General features: G+C 35.1%; 3 protein-coding genes and 1 non-coding gene across 4 annotated transcripts; all 4 read right to left on the reverse strand.

The window, feature by feature from the left end:
* Positions 1-2,934: 2,934 nt before the first annotated feature.
* LOC150086650 (neither inactivation nor afterpotential protein C-like) lies at positions 2,935-6,096 on the reverse strand. The gene is made up of 4 exons (XM_090372217.1): positions 6,025-6,096; positions 5,473-5,774; positions 3,897-4,008; positions 2,935-3,284 (listed from the first exon to the last, which is right to left on the reverse strand). Exons 1-4 carry the CDS (start codon positions 6,094-6,096, stop codon positions 3,036-3,038), a joined length of 735 nt encoding a protein of 244 aa, XP_090228343.1. The 3' UTR covers positions 2,935-3,035.
* TRNAR-UCG (transfer RNA arginine (anticodon UCG)) lies at positions 5,920-5,992 on the reverse strand. Its single transcript has one exon. It is a non-coding gene; the product is annotated as a tRNA-Arg (tRNA).
* Positions 6,097-6,534: 438 nt separating the features above from the next.
* Positions 6,535-11,972, reverse strand: LOC150086652 (neither inactivation nor afterpotential protein C-like). Its single transcript, XM_090372218.1, has 8 exons — positions 11,924-11,972; positions 10,104-10,152; positions 9,786-9,984; positions 8,160-8,271; positions 7,852-8,047; positions 7,499-7,640; positions 7,152-7,293; positions 6,535-6,755 (listed from the first exon to the last, which is right to left on the reverse strand). The coding sequence occupies exons 1-8, from the start codon at positions 11,970-11,972 to the stop codon at positions 6,535-6,537; spliced, it is 1,110 nt and encodes a 369-aa protein (XP_090228344.1).
* A 1,014-nt stretch (positions 11,973-12,986) lies between these two features.
* On the reverse strand, positions 12,987-18,053 carry LOC150086653 (myosin-IIIb-like). The gene is made up of 5 exons (XM_090371496.1): positions 17,892-18,053; positions 13,805-13,921; positions 13,505-13,609; positions 13,304-13,387; positions 12,987-13,184 (listed from the first exon to the last, which is right to left on the reverse strand). Exons 1-5 carry the CDS (start codon positions 18,033-18,035, stop codon positions 12,987-12,989), a joined length of 648 nt encoding a protein of 215 aa, XP_090227622.1. The 5' UTR covers positions 18,036-18,053.
* Between the last annotated feature and the right edge of the window lie 22 nt (positions 18,054-18,075).

The raw sequence follows: 18,075 nt of genomic DNA on the forward strand, positions 1-18,075 counted from the left end.
TGTATTGTACATCAGATTTTGTTTACGCGAAACTGTTGTTTAGTACAGGATAGCAGACTTGATGGAGACCACTTTTACAGATTTTTTTTCAACATCAATAGAGTCTATTTCAATGCTTCAAGATGAAAACTCAAAATAAAAATACTTCCAACAGAATATTCTAGGCTCCACCCGTTCATATATTTTCTAAATTTTGGAATGGATTGACAAACGCAAGAGCCCTTATTGGGTGGAAGTTGTAATTTGAGTGGCAATCATCTTGGGTCAAAACGCAGCCATTATAAATTTAATCTGAATATAAAATTTCATGTTACCACCTTAATTGCGATGTCAATAAAGAGAACATCGGTCCCAAAAAAAAAAAAAAAAAAAAAAAAAACGCTGGGAAAAGACGGTTTGCACTTGGTTAAGCCTGAACTTTTATTTTCGGTATCATGATAATTCATGATCAGCATCCTTCTTCTTGGTTACTTCATTCTTCGCTGAGAAACAATTTGGAGGAAATACTTAAAAATCTTGGGACCGCCACTATATTTCTTTACATTTCTTCTGAAATACACCTGACACAAGACCATGATCTCAACTGAAATCTAACTTCAACTCCAACAGGACCATCAACAGGATGTTTCCCACTGACAAAACTATTATGTCTCCACTATTGGAGATCCGAAACAGTCTCATATATGGTATGATACAAAAGAATTTCTTTCTTTTTTTTTTTTTATCCAAGCAGCCGCATGGGTTGTGTTCTGCTCTACCTCATGTACTCCACTTAAATTTTAGATTATTATGTCAAAAATGCGTGTTGTAAATGAGATCCGAAACATTGGAGATCCGAAACAGTCTCATATATGGTATGATACAAAAGAATTTCTTTCTTTTTTTTTTATCCAAGCAGCCGCATGGGTTGTATTCTGCTCTACTTCATCTACTCCACTTAAATTTTAGATTATTATGTCAAAAATGCGTGTTGTAAATGAGATTGGCTATATATTTCTTTTTAACTCGCATGGAGACCAAAGCATAATCTCATCCAAAACTAATGAATGAACAAACAAACTAGATCCTACTTGAAACCACCGGATCTCTCCAAGCTCTTTAGTAGTTTAAACACAGGGAATTGGTCTTTTACAGAAACTGACAACCTCTACCTTCTTATCCTAGGTGAAACTAAATACTCAACTCTACTGCATGCTATATTGTTGCCAGCTAGTCTCCCACCTTCCCTTCTCAACTCAAGAAGCTGCGAGCAGTAGAATATTGTTTCATGAAGTGACTTAACAATATAATCAGGAAGCCATTTACCATTTAAAGAGACATCATTGATAAACTCCCTGTTCCATGTGACCCAGTCGATCCACAAGATCATGGTCATGGTGGTTAGCCCAGTGGCTATAATGACGTTCCTTCCCACACTGGGTGGACAAGGCATTGTCGAATCCAGTCTATTATGGAATTATGGATTTTTTTTAATAGCGTGCCGGTTTTTCGATCTCAGGTGAGGGGTGGATGGCTTTTCATCCCTGAAACCGGTTTTTCGTCCAGGAAATAGTAAAACTGACCAAGAATACATTCAATTAGAGACACAATATACTGTCGCCTCATAGTCTTAGTTGCTTTGATGCTTAACACTGATCCAATGGTGGTCTCAGGTAGAGGCTAAAGCGACTATATTCCGTTATGACCTAACTAACATGGATTTTTTTACTACAGTACTATATAATGATTAAAGCTTAATGGTCCGCGTAACACTGCTTTAGCCTTTCGAAATCTTTGGACCTCCATTATATTTCTTTATATTTCTTCTGAAATACACCTGACACAAGACCATGATCTCAACTGAAATCTAACTTCAACTCCAACAGGATGTTTCCCACTGATAAAACTATTATGTCGCCAACATGGGTGATCCGAAACAGTCCCATATATGGTATGGTACAAAAGAAGTATTTTTTAAGAACTATTAAGTCTTCCCAGCCGAAGGCCGAAGTCTTCCCATCCATCACCGATACTGCTTATCCAGCAAGTGTATCCATGATTTTGATTTTTCGGGTGAGTTCAAATTCAAATTAATCCAAAGTACATTACTGTAACAGCAGGAAGAAACGTACTTTCTAGATTTTCAGGGATGATAAATACCCTTTCTTCCTTCCCCTCAATTATGCCCCTGATAAATAAAAAATTATTTATTAATTAAATTCTTAATATGTTCCTATATTTATTGAATTATTAATTAAGTAAATTAATTGAGTTACGTTTTTAATTATAAATTTTATTGATATTTTTATTTATATCTAATAATTTATCCTAAATTCATAAATAAAAAGGAATTGATTTTTTTAAATTCATAAATTAAAATTTTTAATAAAAGAAATTAAAAAATTAATTTTATTCAGAAGTACATATTTTTATAAATTATTTTAAAATGATCACGATTCTTTCATTTCAACCCTGGCTTCTTGATGCTGTTTATCTAGTTTTAATACTTATTATTGTATTTTAATGAGATTTGCAGAGGACTGTGTCAATCTTTTTCTAAAGATTAAAGCAAACCCCATAGAACGAGGGGATTCCCCTCCCCCGCCTACCTTTACAATTGCAGTATTGTAGAGTGATGCGATTTTTTGTGGATAATGCATGTTATGTACATATGTGTATAATGAACTTGTATTTATTTATTTATTATTATTATTTTTTTTTTTTGTGGGTGGGGACAGTGGATGTAAAGCAAATATTTTTATTTTATTATTTGGATTTTTTTAAATTTTTCATAAGTAAAAGGACTCAGAGATAACACATGTACAACAACCATACAATAACCACTTTATTAAATCACACCATCTACAAAGATTCAAGAAATATTTTACCATTTTGAAACGAGAAAATTTTTAAATATTACAATGATGTTAATTAAAATACTTATGTTAAGGACTAGATAATGTCACTAGATGGCAGCACATATTATCTTCATTATCAGTTCTATTTTCGTAAACAGATATGTACAGTTGCATTTCTTTTTTTTTTTTTCTTTTTTTTCAGTCATCTGTACCTGGAACTGGAGATGGTGGAGCTTCAGTTTCGGTCTCGGGGGTTGATGCCCCCGACTTAGTCTTTACTTCTTGAACTTCAGTAAAATAATCAGAAGGTTCTGCCTCCTGAAGACTTTTCTTCTGTCTCAGTCTAATTAAGTATCTTCTCATGAGTGCTTGTACCATAATCACTTTTCGAACATGAATTTCGTACAAGCGAGACAAATATTCCACGTGATAATATTTCAGAAAAACCTAAAAGTCAAAATTTATTAAAAAATCACTAAAAGAGCAAAAAAAAAAAAAAAAACTGCAAATGAGAATATTATAATTTTCTACTACAGATTACAAAATATTTCCTAAAATTTTAAACAGCATATTAACAAATTAGCAGTTAGATAAACTGATATTAATTATTAAATTAACTTTAAAATTAAATAAAATAAATTTTAAAAATAACCCTTTATATGTGAAAGCTAACTTAGCAATAGCAACATTTTTATTAATTACTGCACGACTAATTACAATACATGAAACAATTTTTATTCGATGTTTGGCTAAAATTAGCTATTCAAGTATGAAAAATGTTTAGCAGAACTGAAAGTATGTTTTTGAATATTTAGGATTCTCCTACAGGCCACAAACATTTTTAAGAATCCATTTAAAAAAAAAATAATAATAATAAATACGTATCGTATTTATAATTTAATAGAAGTAGTGTTCTTGTCCTCCAGAAGAGGGCGCCAAATTTTTAATATTGGCTATCGGTTATTATCAAAAATTTGCTGCACGACAAATATGGATATATAAATAATATAAAATAAAAAATATTAGCTAACAAACACTTAAATTAAGGAATAAACCTACCTTTTTACGACCTACATGCCATCCATCGAGCTTTAGACGCAGCAGCAATAGTTGACAGTTGTCTTTATTAATTTCGACATTCTCATCGAAGTCAAAAACCAGATATTGGTAACTAGAAAAATTAATTTTTAAATAACTTATTACCGATTTTATTAATTATTTTTTTATATTTCTTTATCAGTTTCTAAAGTTATATTACAGTTATATTAGATATAAATTAAAAGAAATCGAATTTAGAAGATCACTAAAATTTTACTTCTACCGAGACCAAAATCCAACAATCGTAATAAAATATTTCCCTTAAAAAACCAAGTCTTCGATTATCCTGACAGACATTACACCAGAAACCTGGTCATTAGAACAAGGAAACACAGGTAACCCAATGGAAACGGTCCATAAAGCGCTCTGAATCGGAATATGAATGTTCAGAAGCAGTAGCGTAGCTACCCTAAAGGGCCCGGGCCCGGAGGCAGTTGCCTTGCCTGCCTACATGGTAGCTACGCCACTGCTCAGAAGTAAATAAGCCTCATCTTATAACTCAAAGAGAAATTAAACAGTCTCGTATGTGATTTGAATCAAACCAAAGTGTACAGAGATTTTGGGATCTAAAAGGAATGGAATTTACTGCAAAAAGATACAACTATACACATCTGTATTTCATAATCGATTAAAAGAGCTTTCTTCTTATTTTGGCATGGAAGATTCATTTTGCTTCTGTAATTATGTTGGTGGACTATTCGATGTCCATGAAAGAAAAAATAAACCGGAAAAATGGAGGCTTTTCATCGACTCTTCGAAATGATATCTAAAAGTTGTGTTACTTCACAATTGCATTATACGTTCTCCCATGTATAAGTATAGGTTATGAAAGAATCCTACGAGAACAGGGAACTTCTCTTAAAAAAGTAAAATACGATAAATACAAGTGAAACAGCTGCGGAGATTTCCAAGTTGATGGGTACTTTTTTTGTCTGCAGTCTAGCTATACAAAAATACTATTGATTTTTGTGCCAGTGGGACACTCGAGCCAAATCCATCGATTACGAAACTGAGATTTACTTGGGAAGCAGAACATCACCTATAAGCTAATTAGTTGACCAAACAAACATATTTTTACCGCCGCTTCAAATAAAGTAAGTCTAATGAAGAATTTAGTAAAAGCCACGGATAGGAATGGAGATGGCTTTCATTATTTAAAACTAAAGTGTCCACATATTAATGATGCCAAAATCAAAGATATATACGGCGGTCCGCAGATCAGAAGGTTACGACCATTTTGAAAGAGTGTTAAATCCCAAATAACTGGAAGCTGAACATACTTTAATTAAACTTGTGAATGTTTAATTGGGCAAAAACAGAGCAAACAACTACAAAATCTTGACTAAGAAAGTCCATCAAAATCTAGGTTGCAATATGTCTCTAAAAATACTCCACCTATATTCGCATTTAGATTTTTCCCAGATTACCTTAAAAAGGTTAGATGAACACGTCTTCATCATGATATTGTTACGATGGAGAAACATTACAAAGGAAGGCGGAAGCTTAATTACCATATAATATTCGTTATGCATTTTACCGTTGTAGGAATTCCTTGAAGTCGATCCTATGAGAAAAACCTTGAAACCGAAGCTGGGCGACTTGCGGTACACACAACGTCTTCATTTGATTGGTGACATCATCTCGGCATAGATTTCCAGATTGGTAATTTCTGTTAGGTCGTATACACAGTACAAAGTGTGGACTTCCTCTTGCAAGGTGGCGTAACATATCAGCGAAGTTTTGTCTTGCGAGAGATACAACCGGGGGATCAGGAAGGGCATCTTGAGGAATAATTTCGTATTCGACAGCATCTTGCAGTGGAGCAGATGAAAAATCAGACTGCAAATATGTAAACAGAAACATATAGTACGTTGTATGCCATATGAAATTCAATGCATTGTTTGAATACAGAAAAGTCATTAAAATGAGAGAACTTCTAAAAAACAGAGGTATTATTTCAAAGAATAAAAATTACTTTTAATACCGTCCGCGACAGGACTCGAACCTGCAATCTTCTGATCCGAAGTCAGACGCCTTATCCGTTAGGCCACGCGGACGTTGGCTACCTTTTTTGCTACTCTTTACCTACCCTTATTCTGAGCGCCAATATTGATCCTGTAGTGACGAAGGGTCTAACTCGCCTACGTCTCACAGTTACCATAGCAACTGTTACTGCTTCACAGATTTCCGAAGAAATGTATGCACATCTTGGTAATAAGTTTAATTAAACAGAAACTGCTTATTGGATCAAGGTACAAAAAAGACGTTGTATATCATAATCTTTTACATTTTAATTTGTTTCTTACCTACACCAAACACCAAAGTAAGAGTTAGATTTCGAATCGTAAAGTCAGTAAAAGTAAATGTAAAAATAATACTTCAGAAATCAGATTCCAAGAAGCGAAAATTGCAACACATGCCTTGGGCACCCCACAACTGTCTGGATCTTTCTTAATTTTTCCTATCATTGCACAATATAGTTTACCTGTAGGAGAAAGCAAAAACAATAATTCAGAATCACATGATGGAAATATCATGGAAATATTTATAACAATGGCAGGTACAAGTCTTTAGCAATGATTTGCTTATTTGATGAATATTACCTACCAGATTTTGTTAGAGGCACTTGAAACATTCCTTTGATTCTAGGGTCAGTCGAAGAAGCAAATGATTCTATGATATATCGACTAATATATTCTTGGCTTCTTTCGATAAACTCCGAGAGGTTATAGGTCACTGTTCCAATGGTGTGACTTACAGTAAATGAATTGCAATCATCATGGATATTGATATACTCCTTATCGAAATTCTCAATCATTCCTGTGATGAACAAATAGAATTTAAATTTGAAATTTAGTAAGAGATGTATTCAAATTTAAAACAAAAACACCAAAAGCACAAGAACACAATTCATTATTTTGTAAGAAGTTAATAGTATAAATAAAAATTTCAAATTTTAACTGGCGATGTATAGTATTTATCGAATTATTTGTTATTTGCAAAATACTCAAGCAAATGTTTATTTATACTAAACTAATAACAAATAATAATAATTATGTTATCAATAATAATCAATACAGTAATTTATAAAGATATTCATAATCATTTATACAATAGGGGCGCTAGACTTAAAATTTTAGGTAGCGAAATCGAATTCTAGCTAACAAAAGTCTCTGAATGTCTATGGTATGAATGCCTTTTTATTTTGATTCATACCTTTGAGATTTTCCTGCCCACAGCACACATTATGTAGTAGATCTAACAAGCTTCCTGAACGAGAAAGCAGTATATCCATCAATGGACCATTGTCTTTGTAACTGACCGAAGGGGCATCTACATCTTCCGATTGGCACTCGTCCTACAACATGCAGTATCGTAAGGTTAGTCAGTTTGAAATAATGAAAGCGTAAATAACTTAAAGAAATATTAACAACAGTAAAAAACAGGTCCAGTTGGAGATGTCCTGGGGTCCAAAAAGAGAAAATCATGAGATTATTAAAACTGATTATATATGACAAATCTGGAGAAAATTTGGCCTTTTATTGAATTCTCTGAAAGCTTACCATTTCCCACGCCACAGTGCGCTGGGTGAAGTAATATAGTGACTGTTCAGCACATATATTTCTCCATAGTTGGTCCATAGAATTACGGTCTTTTTGTTCAAAGGAGAAGAAGTCTGCTATACTAAGTGTATGCACAGATCCACTGAAATAAAATATTTATCACGCTATCAGCAATATTATGATTGGTAATATACTCAAAGATAAAGAAGGGTAAGTTCATTCGGTATCTAATGTTTAAAATACAAACCAGTTAAGTTTAATATGTTGTCATATTTTTTAAATATGCCAACAAGCTATTTTTTAAATAATATTCTAAGTCATCTGTCACTCTAAATCTGCGTAAATGTACTTACTATACCATTTTCGAGAACGCTAGATGGGCGTTTATAAGATTCACTATCCAGTCAAACAGACGAGAATATATTAATCTTGTTACCGCATCCCTTATGGCTTCCGATATCTCGGGTGTCATAGAACGACCTCTATTGGTTGTATCTGTGGTTAACATTCCTCTGAGGCAGCTTATCTCGATTTGCAATAAGTCGGCAGCTGGAAGAGAAGGTTCTGATGGTCACAGAATTGTAAAATATGAAATAGTTTTATCATTTAAAAAATAAATAAGAAATCGCGAAGTTTGTATAGCTATGTTTTTGATTCTCACCTTTCTCTAAGATGTTAGCATCGACTACCTCAATGGCATCACCTGTTTTTACAAACTTCAAATCGCCTAGAAGAATTATGGTGGCTAAGCAGTTCCAAATTGTCGACATTTCCTGCCAAGAACAAGGAATTGAAGTATACATGAAATGCATCCATAGATGAATATCAAGACCAGATACATTTTTCATAAGGGGAAAAAGAAGGCAATAGTACTTAACTATCAAAAATTATTAGCATTAAGTTAACGACCTTCACCCAGGTTTTCCAATTTGTGAACCATTTACCCAGTATTTCATTAAGGTTTTTACAATGCTTGTTTGCCATTTTGTTTGCATGTAAACACCAACTGTCAAAATTACATGTAACTTAATTTTCTAATATTTTGGAAAGGCAATGTATTATTGTGCGCCTGCAGGTTGATTTATTTTTATGATCACAGAAATGACGTTACCTTTTGTTAGAAATTCTATCATTAGCTTTCAGAGAATTATTTCGTCACAGTATTTCAGCAACGAGAGCTGAGATGTAGAGTCTGTGGTTAAAACTTAGTGAGATCCCCTAAACGATAAAGCTTTTTAAACTTGCTTAAGATTAGAAAAAAAAAATTTGAAAAATGGCTACTCATTCTACTTTCTTCCTTCTTTGACCGAACAAATCTGGGGTCACACCAAAGTATAAATCTTGTGGGATGGAGGGGAGGTCATTTAATCAGAATACGCATGCACCTATGGTTGCACTGAGGTTAAGTTTTACCCAAGAAGATACTGCTAATGATAGATAATAATCTTGAACTGGGCCTATAACTTTTGGTTCTTCTTCCCTTACTATGCTAACATTTCCGTTCTCTTAAAACCATCTGGACATTTCTACTTGTGATTGACCAATCTTCATCCTTCCTGTTGTTCATAACTTCAAATCTTCAGGGAATTTTGACCTCACCAGGTCATGACTATGCATTCCTTCGATTTCATCAATTTTTTTACATCCTTATCGCTAAGAGAATCCTGCCATATTAGGGTTACTCGAGAACAACCTCATTCACCCATGTGTATTCTATCCATAAATTGCGGGTTTTCTCTGGTTGGTTTGTTAGTTTTGCTGGTCGAAAAAACCCAAGTTTCTGGGGGGAGACCGACTAAATAAGACGAAGTGAAAAAAAGCCCATAAAAGTTTCTGGCGTCATTGATGGGATTCGAACCCTAACTTTACAGTGCCAAAGTGTGTCCCTCTTAGAGTTCACCCTTTTGTGTGATTATTACAATTTCAGTGTCTCAAGGATTTGATTATATTAACTTCTACTATTTTTAAAGTACAAATTATTGTTATAAATTTGTTCTTTTATTTAGTAATAAATGTATTTTTATATATCTTTGAGACAACTTCAGCAGGTTTTGGATGTGTCTCACGGATGTTCCTATTTCAATATTGTTTTACACTCATAATATAGTTTTAAATTGCAAAAAAGGAATATGTGAGTAAATACGGTATTTTTTTCAACCATAATTAAGGAATATAAAGCAAAAAAAATTTTTTAGGAAATTTCCATAGAACAGAACTCCAGTTTTCTTTTTCGAGAAAAAGAAACATTTAATATTATGTCTTGATAAACGGATAGATTAGACCATACCTCTTGAGTGAAGCCAAGAACACTAAGCTGCTGCTTCAAAGACAGGAAATAGGAAGAATTGTGTTCGCTGTCTTCAGATCGAGAAAGTTTAAGCAATTGATGTCGATGACGATCAGCATCGAGACCAAATTCCTGCAGTCGATTTTCGCTTTTCATCCCATCATAGAAATAATAGAACACATGGAAAACATGTTCATCTCTAATAAGAAATAAAACATTAACTTAGGTGATTCTAGAAGCATTCTGCTGATATATTATACACATTCCACTTTTATAACTTTGTTATTAATTCATTCCATTAAAGCTTAACTTTCTTACCGTCTACAGGTAGCATAATTTGTTTCCAAAAGAAAAGTAGAAATCACAGCTGAAATAGAAAAAAAATGATAATCAATAGAAATTAGAGAACAGAAAATTACATAATTAAAAGTGAATAATTCTTTGGAAAAAAACACTGTGTTTACATTGAAACAGAGTATTCTTTTCTATCTAAAAGTCGGAATATCTATTACAGACATTTACAGTATATCGTGTTTGTCCACATTTGTTTCCCCATTTCCTACCTCAGTTTTGAGGGATAAAAACAATAAGGAATAATACTTTGACTTTAAATGAAGTCGTTAGTCCTCAGGGCTCACATCTGGTGAGTATAGGCTTGGCGCACCAGGGTCCTGAACTGGATATCATCATTCTTCTCTTCCTTGGTGATTCCCTTCTACTTCTGACTCTCTCTCTCTCTCTCTCTCTCTCTCTCTCTCTCAGGTTAACTCGGAAATTTTTTTGGCTGGTGCAGCATAAGCCTCAGGCTGCCTTGCACTATATGGCTAGTAGTAATAATACAAGTAAATACAGTATTTCCTTTCAGCTGGGGTTTGGATGAACATCTTTAGGCTTAACGTATTACTATTACTACAGTCATGCGCAAAAGTAAAGGAAGTTACATGTATTTAAAAATATGTCATCAGCGCATGTGAGAGTTCAACCAAACAATAAACTTGCATGTCATAAAAGATTAATCAACTCACGACACTCTTATGAATAAAGAGTTACATTCATGGAGAAAAGAGGAGTTGTGACCAGTCCTGACTGCTATACCATCCTCACACCGAGCCCTTATGTTGCCAATAATATTACTCAAAATATCAGCAGGCAATAAATCTCATTCCTTTTTGAGGACTAATTTTAACTCATGTAGTATTCTTAGGGTAGGGTGCAGAGTTGCAATTCCTCTCCTCCAAAGAATCACAGGCTTGTTCTACAGAGTTCAGTTCTGGGAATCTGGTAGGACACTCGATTATCTCGATGCCTTCAATTTTTCAAAAATTCATCAACCAACCGAGCCTTATGTGGAGGCGCATTATCAATCCTTTAAGATTTTCAAGAGTCACCCTCGAAGATATTAATGGGACACGCGGCCATTAAAGGCGATGTCTCGCCAATAGCCGCGCATTATTCCCCACCACTAAAACTGTACTTTTCTCACATGTTGGATTGATATTTCTCGCCAAATTCTCTCCAGATCTAACGCCATATAATATCCCATCGAGTCAAAAATTCAAGCTTATTGACACAGAGAAATTTCCTTGATTTCGTTGTTCAGGGTTCCAGTTACGGCGCCCTGCTTTCTATGATAAATGTGCTCTCTTGTGAGATTGGATTAAAGGAATGCAAAACGCTCCTAGTACAGAGTCTCCCTTTGTTTAAAACTGCAAGGTTTTAAACAAAGTTTAAAACTTCATTCCAAATTGACGTGCAGACATTCTTCTCGTGGCTGTTAAGGGCCAGATACTGGCTTTCAAACGTTGTCAATGGACCGCCTCCATCTGTTCTGCAGTCGTATGCAGTGCTGTAGTCGTAAAATTAGCAGAAGTATACTCTATGAATATTACGAAAAGCAGAGAGTATACTGTGCATATCAGGCTTATTAATCGAATTCCAGAGGGTATACGGGGAATACCCGCTGGTTTTTGTTTTTTCAAGTCTTTCAAATCAGAAACCAGAAGGCATAACGCTATTCAACTAAAAAAATCGAGAGGGTATACTGAAAATTTTTTTACCCTCCACTACAGCCCTGGTCGTATGTTAATACCTCCTGGAACTATTTAATTATCCACAGTTTCGAAAAAATAAAAACTAACGACTTTCAAATATAGTTGGTCTGTCTCCACCCTTCCAACAACTCTCCATCGCTTACAGTCATTTAGATTAGTATTTTCCGACCTTTTTTCAGGTATGGAACCTTTTATATTTGAGATAGAGGCCACGAATAAAAAAAAAAATTAAACTATACATGCAAATATATTAATAATTATTTCTTAAATGCAGTGATATGTACACGCTTAACATATGTATGTACAAGTAGCATGCGTTAGGTTGTACTTCTATCTCCCATCACAGTTAATGGGACTGTTGCCCACCGCAAAGAGAAGAAAAAAAGGAAGTTATTTTATTGTTTATTCCGCGGGCCACTTTCATGAGTTATGAGGACCACAGTTAGAGAAACCTTGATCTAGATGGCATTTATTTTCCCACGATATACAGACCTAAAAAGGAAGCCTATCACTTAAACAGGAATTAAAGTGAAAAATACAAGCAGCCTATTTTTAGAAATTTGCATTTTGTGGGCCTTTTATGCAAATTTTTCGCACATTTCCTTAAAATGCACGTGAAATTTTATATATTGCATACGTTTCTTCAGTTTTGCGCACAAATTTTGGTCTCAAACATTGAAAAACGTCTGACTTCCTTACCTTTTGCACGTGAATTTATTATGAACATTCATTGTATATTAATAAAAAAAAAAAAAATGTTAAATCCAAAGTCCTGTGCTAACTCCAGCTCTACCACATAGGTCAGAAGAACTGATTAGTTATTTGATAAGAATATCATCAAACGTATTTAATCATGTGATATCGAATCACGATCATCTGAAACACTTGTAATGCTGTACTCGCAATTGACCACTAAAAAAGTAAAGTGCAGCCATTATCAACCCACTGCAGGATGGAAGCCTCCTCAACAATTCATGCTGAGGGAAATGGACCATAATCTGCCACGCTGGTCCAGTGCGGGTTGGCAGATCGACCGTATTCAGCAGTCAGGGGCTTGAACCCCAGTCTATTCAAAGAGCGTGTGCTACTGCACTCCCGCTCCTGCCCACTCGGCTACGGAGGCCACTAAGCCAGGTTTAAACAAGAAAATTCAAGAATAAATACATCTTAAGTTTAAATTAAACAATAAGACCTCACCTCCTGTCACTTTACCAGTGTTGTTAAAAGAAAGTTCAATACAGCGGCAATGTCGGTTAGCATTAGGATTGTGAATCGTCTTGATGTTGCCAAATGCATCGAGAACAGGAAGCGATTGAATAATTTTTTCTGTAACTCCAATATTTGTGCTCTGAAAAAAAGAGATAGAAACGAAGCAAATATTCAGAGACAGATAGATAGAGATAGAGAGAAGAGATTTTAGTTGTATGTGAATATAGTTAAAAATACAAAAAGAAATCGTATACTTACTGCACCCAAATACAACAGATGATGTAGGGTATAGGTGGCAGCAATGGACTTTCCAGAACCAGCCTCTCCCAACATTACAACTACCTGACAAATACGAAACATAAGGGAATATAAATCTGAATTTAAAGATTTTCATATTGTGTTTACATTTTTTTTATAAAATAATGAAAAAACTTTATTTATATTTATTTGATCTATTACCTGGTGGCTATTGTGGTGCATCATATCATGATATGCGTTATCAGCCACAGCAAATACATGCGCAGGGTTTTCTGATCTTGCTTTTCCTTTGTACACATGATGGACCTAGAATATTCACAAAGGAGAAAAGCTATTATTAGGGCTTTAGAACCTTTGAATTACTGATGTAAATAAACAAAATATTATATAACATTTGTATGATTCAATAGAAACAAAACAGCTTTTTAAAGTTATACTTTTTAACACGTAGATTGAATCTTTATTAATATAGACTAGATTGTAATTTAGCAAATTACTAACCTCACTGGAATCTGTTTCAGGAAGAATAAAGGATTCAAGAGACACAAGAATTTCACCCACAAATGTATATGTAAGATTCTTCTCGTATCGGAGTTCAATCATATTCACGATGGAGTTCTAGTAAATAAAATAAACTTTACTCAGTTATACTGATAATGCAAAATGAAATACCAAAGAATATAATTCTAATTTTTTTATTATTAAAATAAATTTCCTCTTTAAAAAAAATAAATTTAAAAATTAAATTTTTATTCATAAATCTCCGTTAAAAATAAACTCTTTTTATTTATTCATTTATTTATAAATGTCCGGTAGATGTCGCTGTTGAAAATAAATTCATTTTTATTTATTCATTCATAAATGTCCGATAGACGTCACTAGCAAAAAATGTTTGTTTCAAAGTAAGGTTGAAAAAGATGCCTGAAATATGTGTCCTTTCAAGGCAAAATGGATATTTGCAACGGAAGTTGGTCCCGATTTCGTGAAAAAACCCACAATATATGAATTATAAGACCAACATTCTCCCTGTTGCTGTTTATATTAAAATATTCGGACATCCGTAAGCTGACCTTCGTTTACTCTTCCTGTTTTCGTCATAAATATGACAAATGTTATTGTAATGCACGAAGGTTGGATATTTGTGGCGCCATCTATTTTTAAAAATGAAAAGGTTAACATCAAAAATCTTGTAAAAAATATATTAAACAGGACAGTTAGTTGAATGGATCTTTAGTCGAGTAAAATGTCGACTTTTATTATGAAATTTTCATAAATGAAAAAGTTTGCGAATCTGTTCATTGAAAATATTAGACTGCAGCAGTTAAAAGGAAGGAAATAAATGTCATTTTCAAAATTATTTAAATATAAATATTATTATCTGTTTAATGCTCTGCTCAGGAAAACCCCCTAGATAAGGGTAAGCCGGGTGGGGTGATATTTACATTCAAAGATTAAGGCAGGGGCATGTGTCGGTTACATGAAACGCATTATTATTATTATTGCTGGTCTTATATTATTTCCCCCTGATTGGGTGTTCCACCCCATGATGGGTATTGCTACCAAGTACACAGGGTGGTTGTTGTCTGATGTTACCGTTGGTCGAGGAACTCTCTGACTATCCTACAGGTGTTCAGGTTTGTGACTTTCTGGAGCTCCTTGTAGGTGTTCGCTGGGAGACCTATTGCTGCTAGGCTGTTATGTAGGGTCTTTGGCACCATACCTATGGTTGACACGATGATCGGGATGGTCGTTACTTGTTGCATACGCAACATCTCTTTGATCTCCTGTCTTAGGTTCGTGTACTTCCTGAATTTTTCCCCATGGGTTTTCTGCAGGTTGCCAGTGTTGGGTACCGCTATGTCAATCAGACAGGTAGCCTTTTCCTTCTTGTCCACAAGGGTTATGTCCGGTCTGTTGTGCGAGATTGTCTTGTCCGTTATTATGGCGCGGTCTCAGTACAGCTTGTGGGTTGGGGTCTCTAGTACTGCCTGGAGTTGGTACTTGTAGTACAGTACACTTCTTCGATCAACTGGTATTTCCTTGCTAGATTCTGATGTATTATCCTGGCTACCTGGTCGTGTCTATGAGTGTACTCAGTCTGGATCACCTTGCATCCCGCGGTGATGTGTTGGATCGTTTCTGAGACCTGGTGGTATCGTCGACATGTGTCATCGGACACTCCGGGCTCCTTAGCGATGTATTATGTATTTTATATAGTTTATGGTGTTGGTTATTATTATTATTAGCCATTAGTGCAAAGAAGCCTGAGGTTTTTCTGCCCCAGTCAAAAAAAAAAAAAAAAATTAAAAATTTCTGAGTTACCCCGAAAGAGAGAGAGAGTCAGAAGTAGAAGGGAATCACCAAGAATATTTTATAAATAACGCTTTATTGTGCACAACAACCATATACTTATTTACTACTTTACTGGCGCCTCCGTAGCCAGGTGGGCAGGAGCAGCAGTGCGTGCTTCTTGATTAGACCGGGATTCGAACCCGTGACCACCAAATAAGGAGAATGCGGAAAGGTCAGGGAGTGACCACCGCATATCCCCGGAGCAATATGGCTTTAGTTGCTAATGCTCCTAAAAACCAAATAACAAACAAACAAACTACTTTACTACTGGGGAAAAACGTCTTGTGTTAAACAAGGAATCCTAGTTTAAGTTAAGTTATGCATATACTGCATTATATTCTACTATCGAATTCACTACTGGTTAATTATAAACTTCAAGAATGATGATGATATCCAGCTAAGGATTCTGGGTGTGTCAAGCTCATACTCACATCCTGGCCAGATGTCAGCCCCTAGGGTTATGCTTAACCGAAATGGTGAAGTGTTTACAGAGTTTTTTATTTGACATACTTTAAATTTGTGGAATACTGAAGTATACCAAATTAAGAAGGATATTATTTTCTCAAAAAGTGCTGCACAAAAATATAAAGGATTTCTTGGGTTCAGGCAGTCCATGTTTTTCTTCTGGTGATGTTCCTGTAAGTCATAACATTAGATTCATGTAAGTGTACATTACCTTCTGGCGTCTGTATGTATGTCGATGACAAAATTTATCAAGATCGGTGGATAGATTGTTAACCAGACCTTCGGTGTTTCCAAGAAACATGCGTGTCAGGCCTTTGAGGTTGTTGAAACTGATTCTAAGTGGGAGCCTTGGACCCACTTGATTTCTTTCAACAATTCGAGGAGTTTTAACCAGATCAGTGATGTCAGGGGCGTCGAGTCTTCCTGTAATTAGTCTGGTCAGTGCATGAAGGTTAGCTGCCATTTTTCTGTTGTTTTCATGGAGTGACTTCGAGATTGATATAGAGTTGGGCCTAGAAATAGTGTATTGGTTGCCAGTGCGCCGATTGAGCCATTTCAGGAACCAGTATTCCAGGCTGAGGAACTTATTGAAGTGTGTTGTAGGGGAAGAGGACCAAACAGTTGCTCCACAAAGAGGTATGGGATAGAGACTTCGAAGAACGTATTTCTTCACCAGTTCAGCGTCATGAAACCTCGTTAGTTCCTGGCGGATCGCCCACATAGCAGAGTACATTTTTATTTTTGTGTTTAGGAGGTGAGCCTGGAATGTCAGTCCCTCATCCCATACTAATCCGAGGTCCTTTTGTGCTTTAACTTTTTTGAATGGGTGATAATGGTAAGGTTGATATCATTGCATGACTTCATCCAGGTGAAAGACATTTGAGCTGCCTCTGCTTGATTAATCTGTAATCCGCTTGAGGCCAGATATTGTTCAAGTTCAAGAAGATAAACACATCGATTAGGCAGCAAACTCAAGTAAAGGACATTCTTATCAAAAGTAGAGAACTAAAATGGTCTTGGGCAGGACACATAGCTCAAAGACATGATGACAGATGGACTAAGAAAATAACAGAATGGTACCCAAGAGGAGCTAGAAGAAAACCTGGAAGACAACGACGGAGATGGACAGATGAAATTCATGAGTTTGTGGGTAGTAAATGGATGGCCATTGCATAAAACAGAAGGAACTGGAAAGTTGCTGGAGAGGGCTTCATCCTGCTGTGGATTGAAAATGGCTGATGATGATTGTTCAAGTTAATGGATCTTTTTCATTTGTCAGCAGAGTGGTGCTAAGAACCTGATTTTGGTCAGAAGATGTGATGTAAAATTTCAAGGCATCAGCGTATGACTGAAAGTCATTTTGGGATGCCAGAAAGGGTTTCAGCGCTGCGGCAAATAGGGTTGATGACAAGATTCCCCCTTGTGAGACACCCTTATTAGTAATGCATGTTGTCCGAAAGCTACAATGCGAGATGATGAGGTGTCTATGCTCCAGGAACGATTTAATGTCGATCCTGCAGCATGAATATCTCATCGACCGATCGATTAAATATATACTGTATTATAAATATATAGTATACTGTATTCTTTAAATATACGCGACTTATAATGGTATTATTAGAAAGCAAATAAAACATATTTGATTACCACGAACAGTGAAATACAGCATTTTATGATATTATGGATCAATGGTAAACTCTGCAAAATTGAGATTGCTAATTGGTGTAAATAAATTAATTAATAAAATGAAATAAATAAATAAATTAGATACTTCGTCAACTGTGTCAAGCGCTGCTATATCATCGAACAGCATTGGAGTTAGAGTTTCGCTTCCTACAACGCGAAGACTATTTCCAATCACACGACATTCTGATGAATTAGTCGAAATCAGTTCACAATCGGCGCATTCTTCCATCACTACCCTCAATTCTGTTGCAATCTAAAAAGAAAATATG

Source organism: Mastigoproctus giganteus, chromosome 4 (genome assembly GCF_048544385.1).
Source record: "Mastigoproctus giganteus isolate SK-2022 chromosome 4, ASM4854438v1, whole genome shotgun sequence".
Taxonomy (NCBI): domain Eukaryota; kingdom Metazoa; phylum Arthropoda; class Arachnida; order Uropygi; family Thelyphonidae; genus Mastigoproctus; species Mastigoproctus giganteus.

Excerpts from the sequence above, each read along its gene's own strand:
- LOC150086650 (XM_090372217.1), bottom strand. The coding sequence starts at position 6,096 with ATGGTAACTGTGAGACGTAGGCGAGTTAGACCCTTCGTCACTACAGGA. Across the intron at positions 5,775-6,024 it reads TATTGGCGCTCAGAATAAGG|TCTGATTTTTCATCTGCTCC; the intron begins GTAGGTAAAGAG and ends ACATATTTGCAG. Across the intron at positions 3,285-3,896 it reads GGCATGTAGGTCGTAAAAAG|GTTTTTCTGAAATATTATCA; the intron begins GTAGGTTTATTC and ends TTTGACTTTTAG.
- LOC150086653 (XM_090371496.1), bottom strand. The coding sequence starts at position 18,035 with ATGGAAGAATGCGCCGATTGTGAACTGATTTCGACTAATTCATCAGAA. Across the intron at positions 13,922-17,891 it reads CGCTTGACACAGTTGACGAA|AACTCCATCGTGAATATGAT; the intron begins GTATCTAATTTA and ends TTTATTTACTAG. Across the intron at positions 13,185-13,303 it reads ATCTGTTGTATTTGGGTGCA|AGCACAAATATTGGAGTTAC; the intron begins GTAAGTATACGA and ends TCTTTTTTTCAG.
- LOC150086652 (XM_090372218.1), bottom strand. The coding sequence starts at position 11,972 with ATGGAGAGTTGTTGGAAGGGTGGAGACAGACCAACTATATTTGAAAGT. Across the intron at positions 10,153-11,923 it reads ACCAACTATATTTGAAAGTC|CTGTGATTTCTACTTTTCTT; the intron begins GTTAGTTTTTAT and ends TTTCTATTTCAG. Across the intron at positions 7,294-7,498 it reads GCACTGTGGCGTGGGAAATG|GACGAGTGCCAATCGGAAGA; the intron begins GTAAGCTTTCAG and ends TGCATGTTGTAG.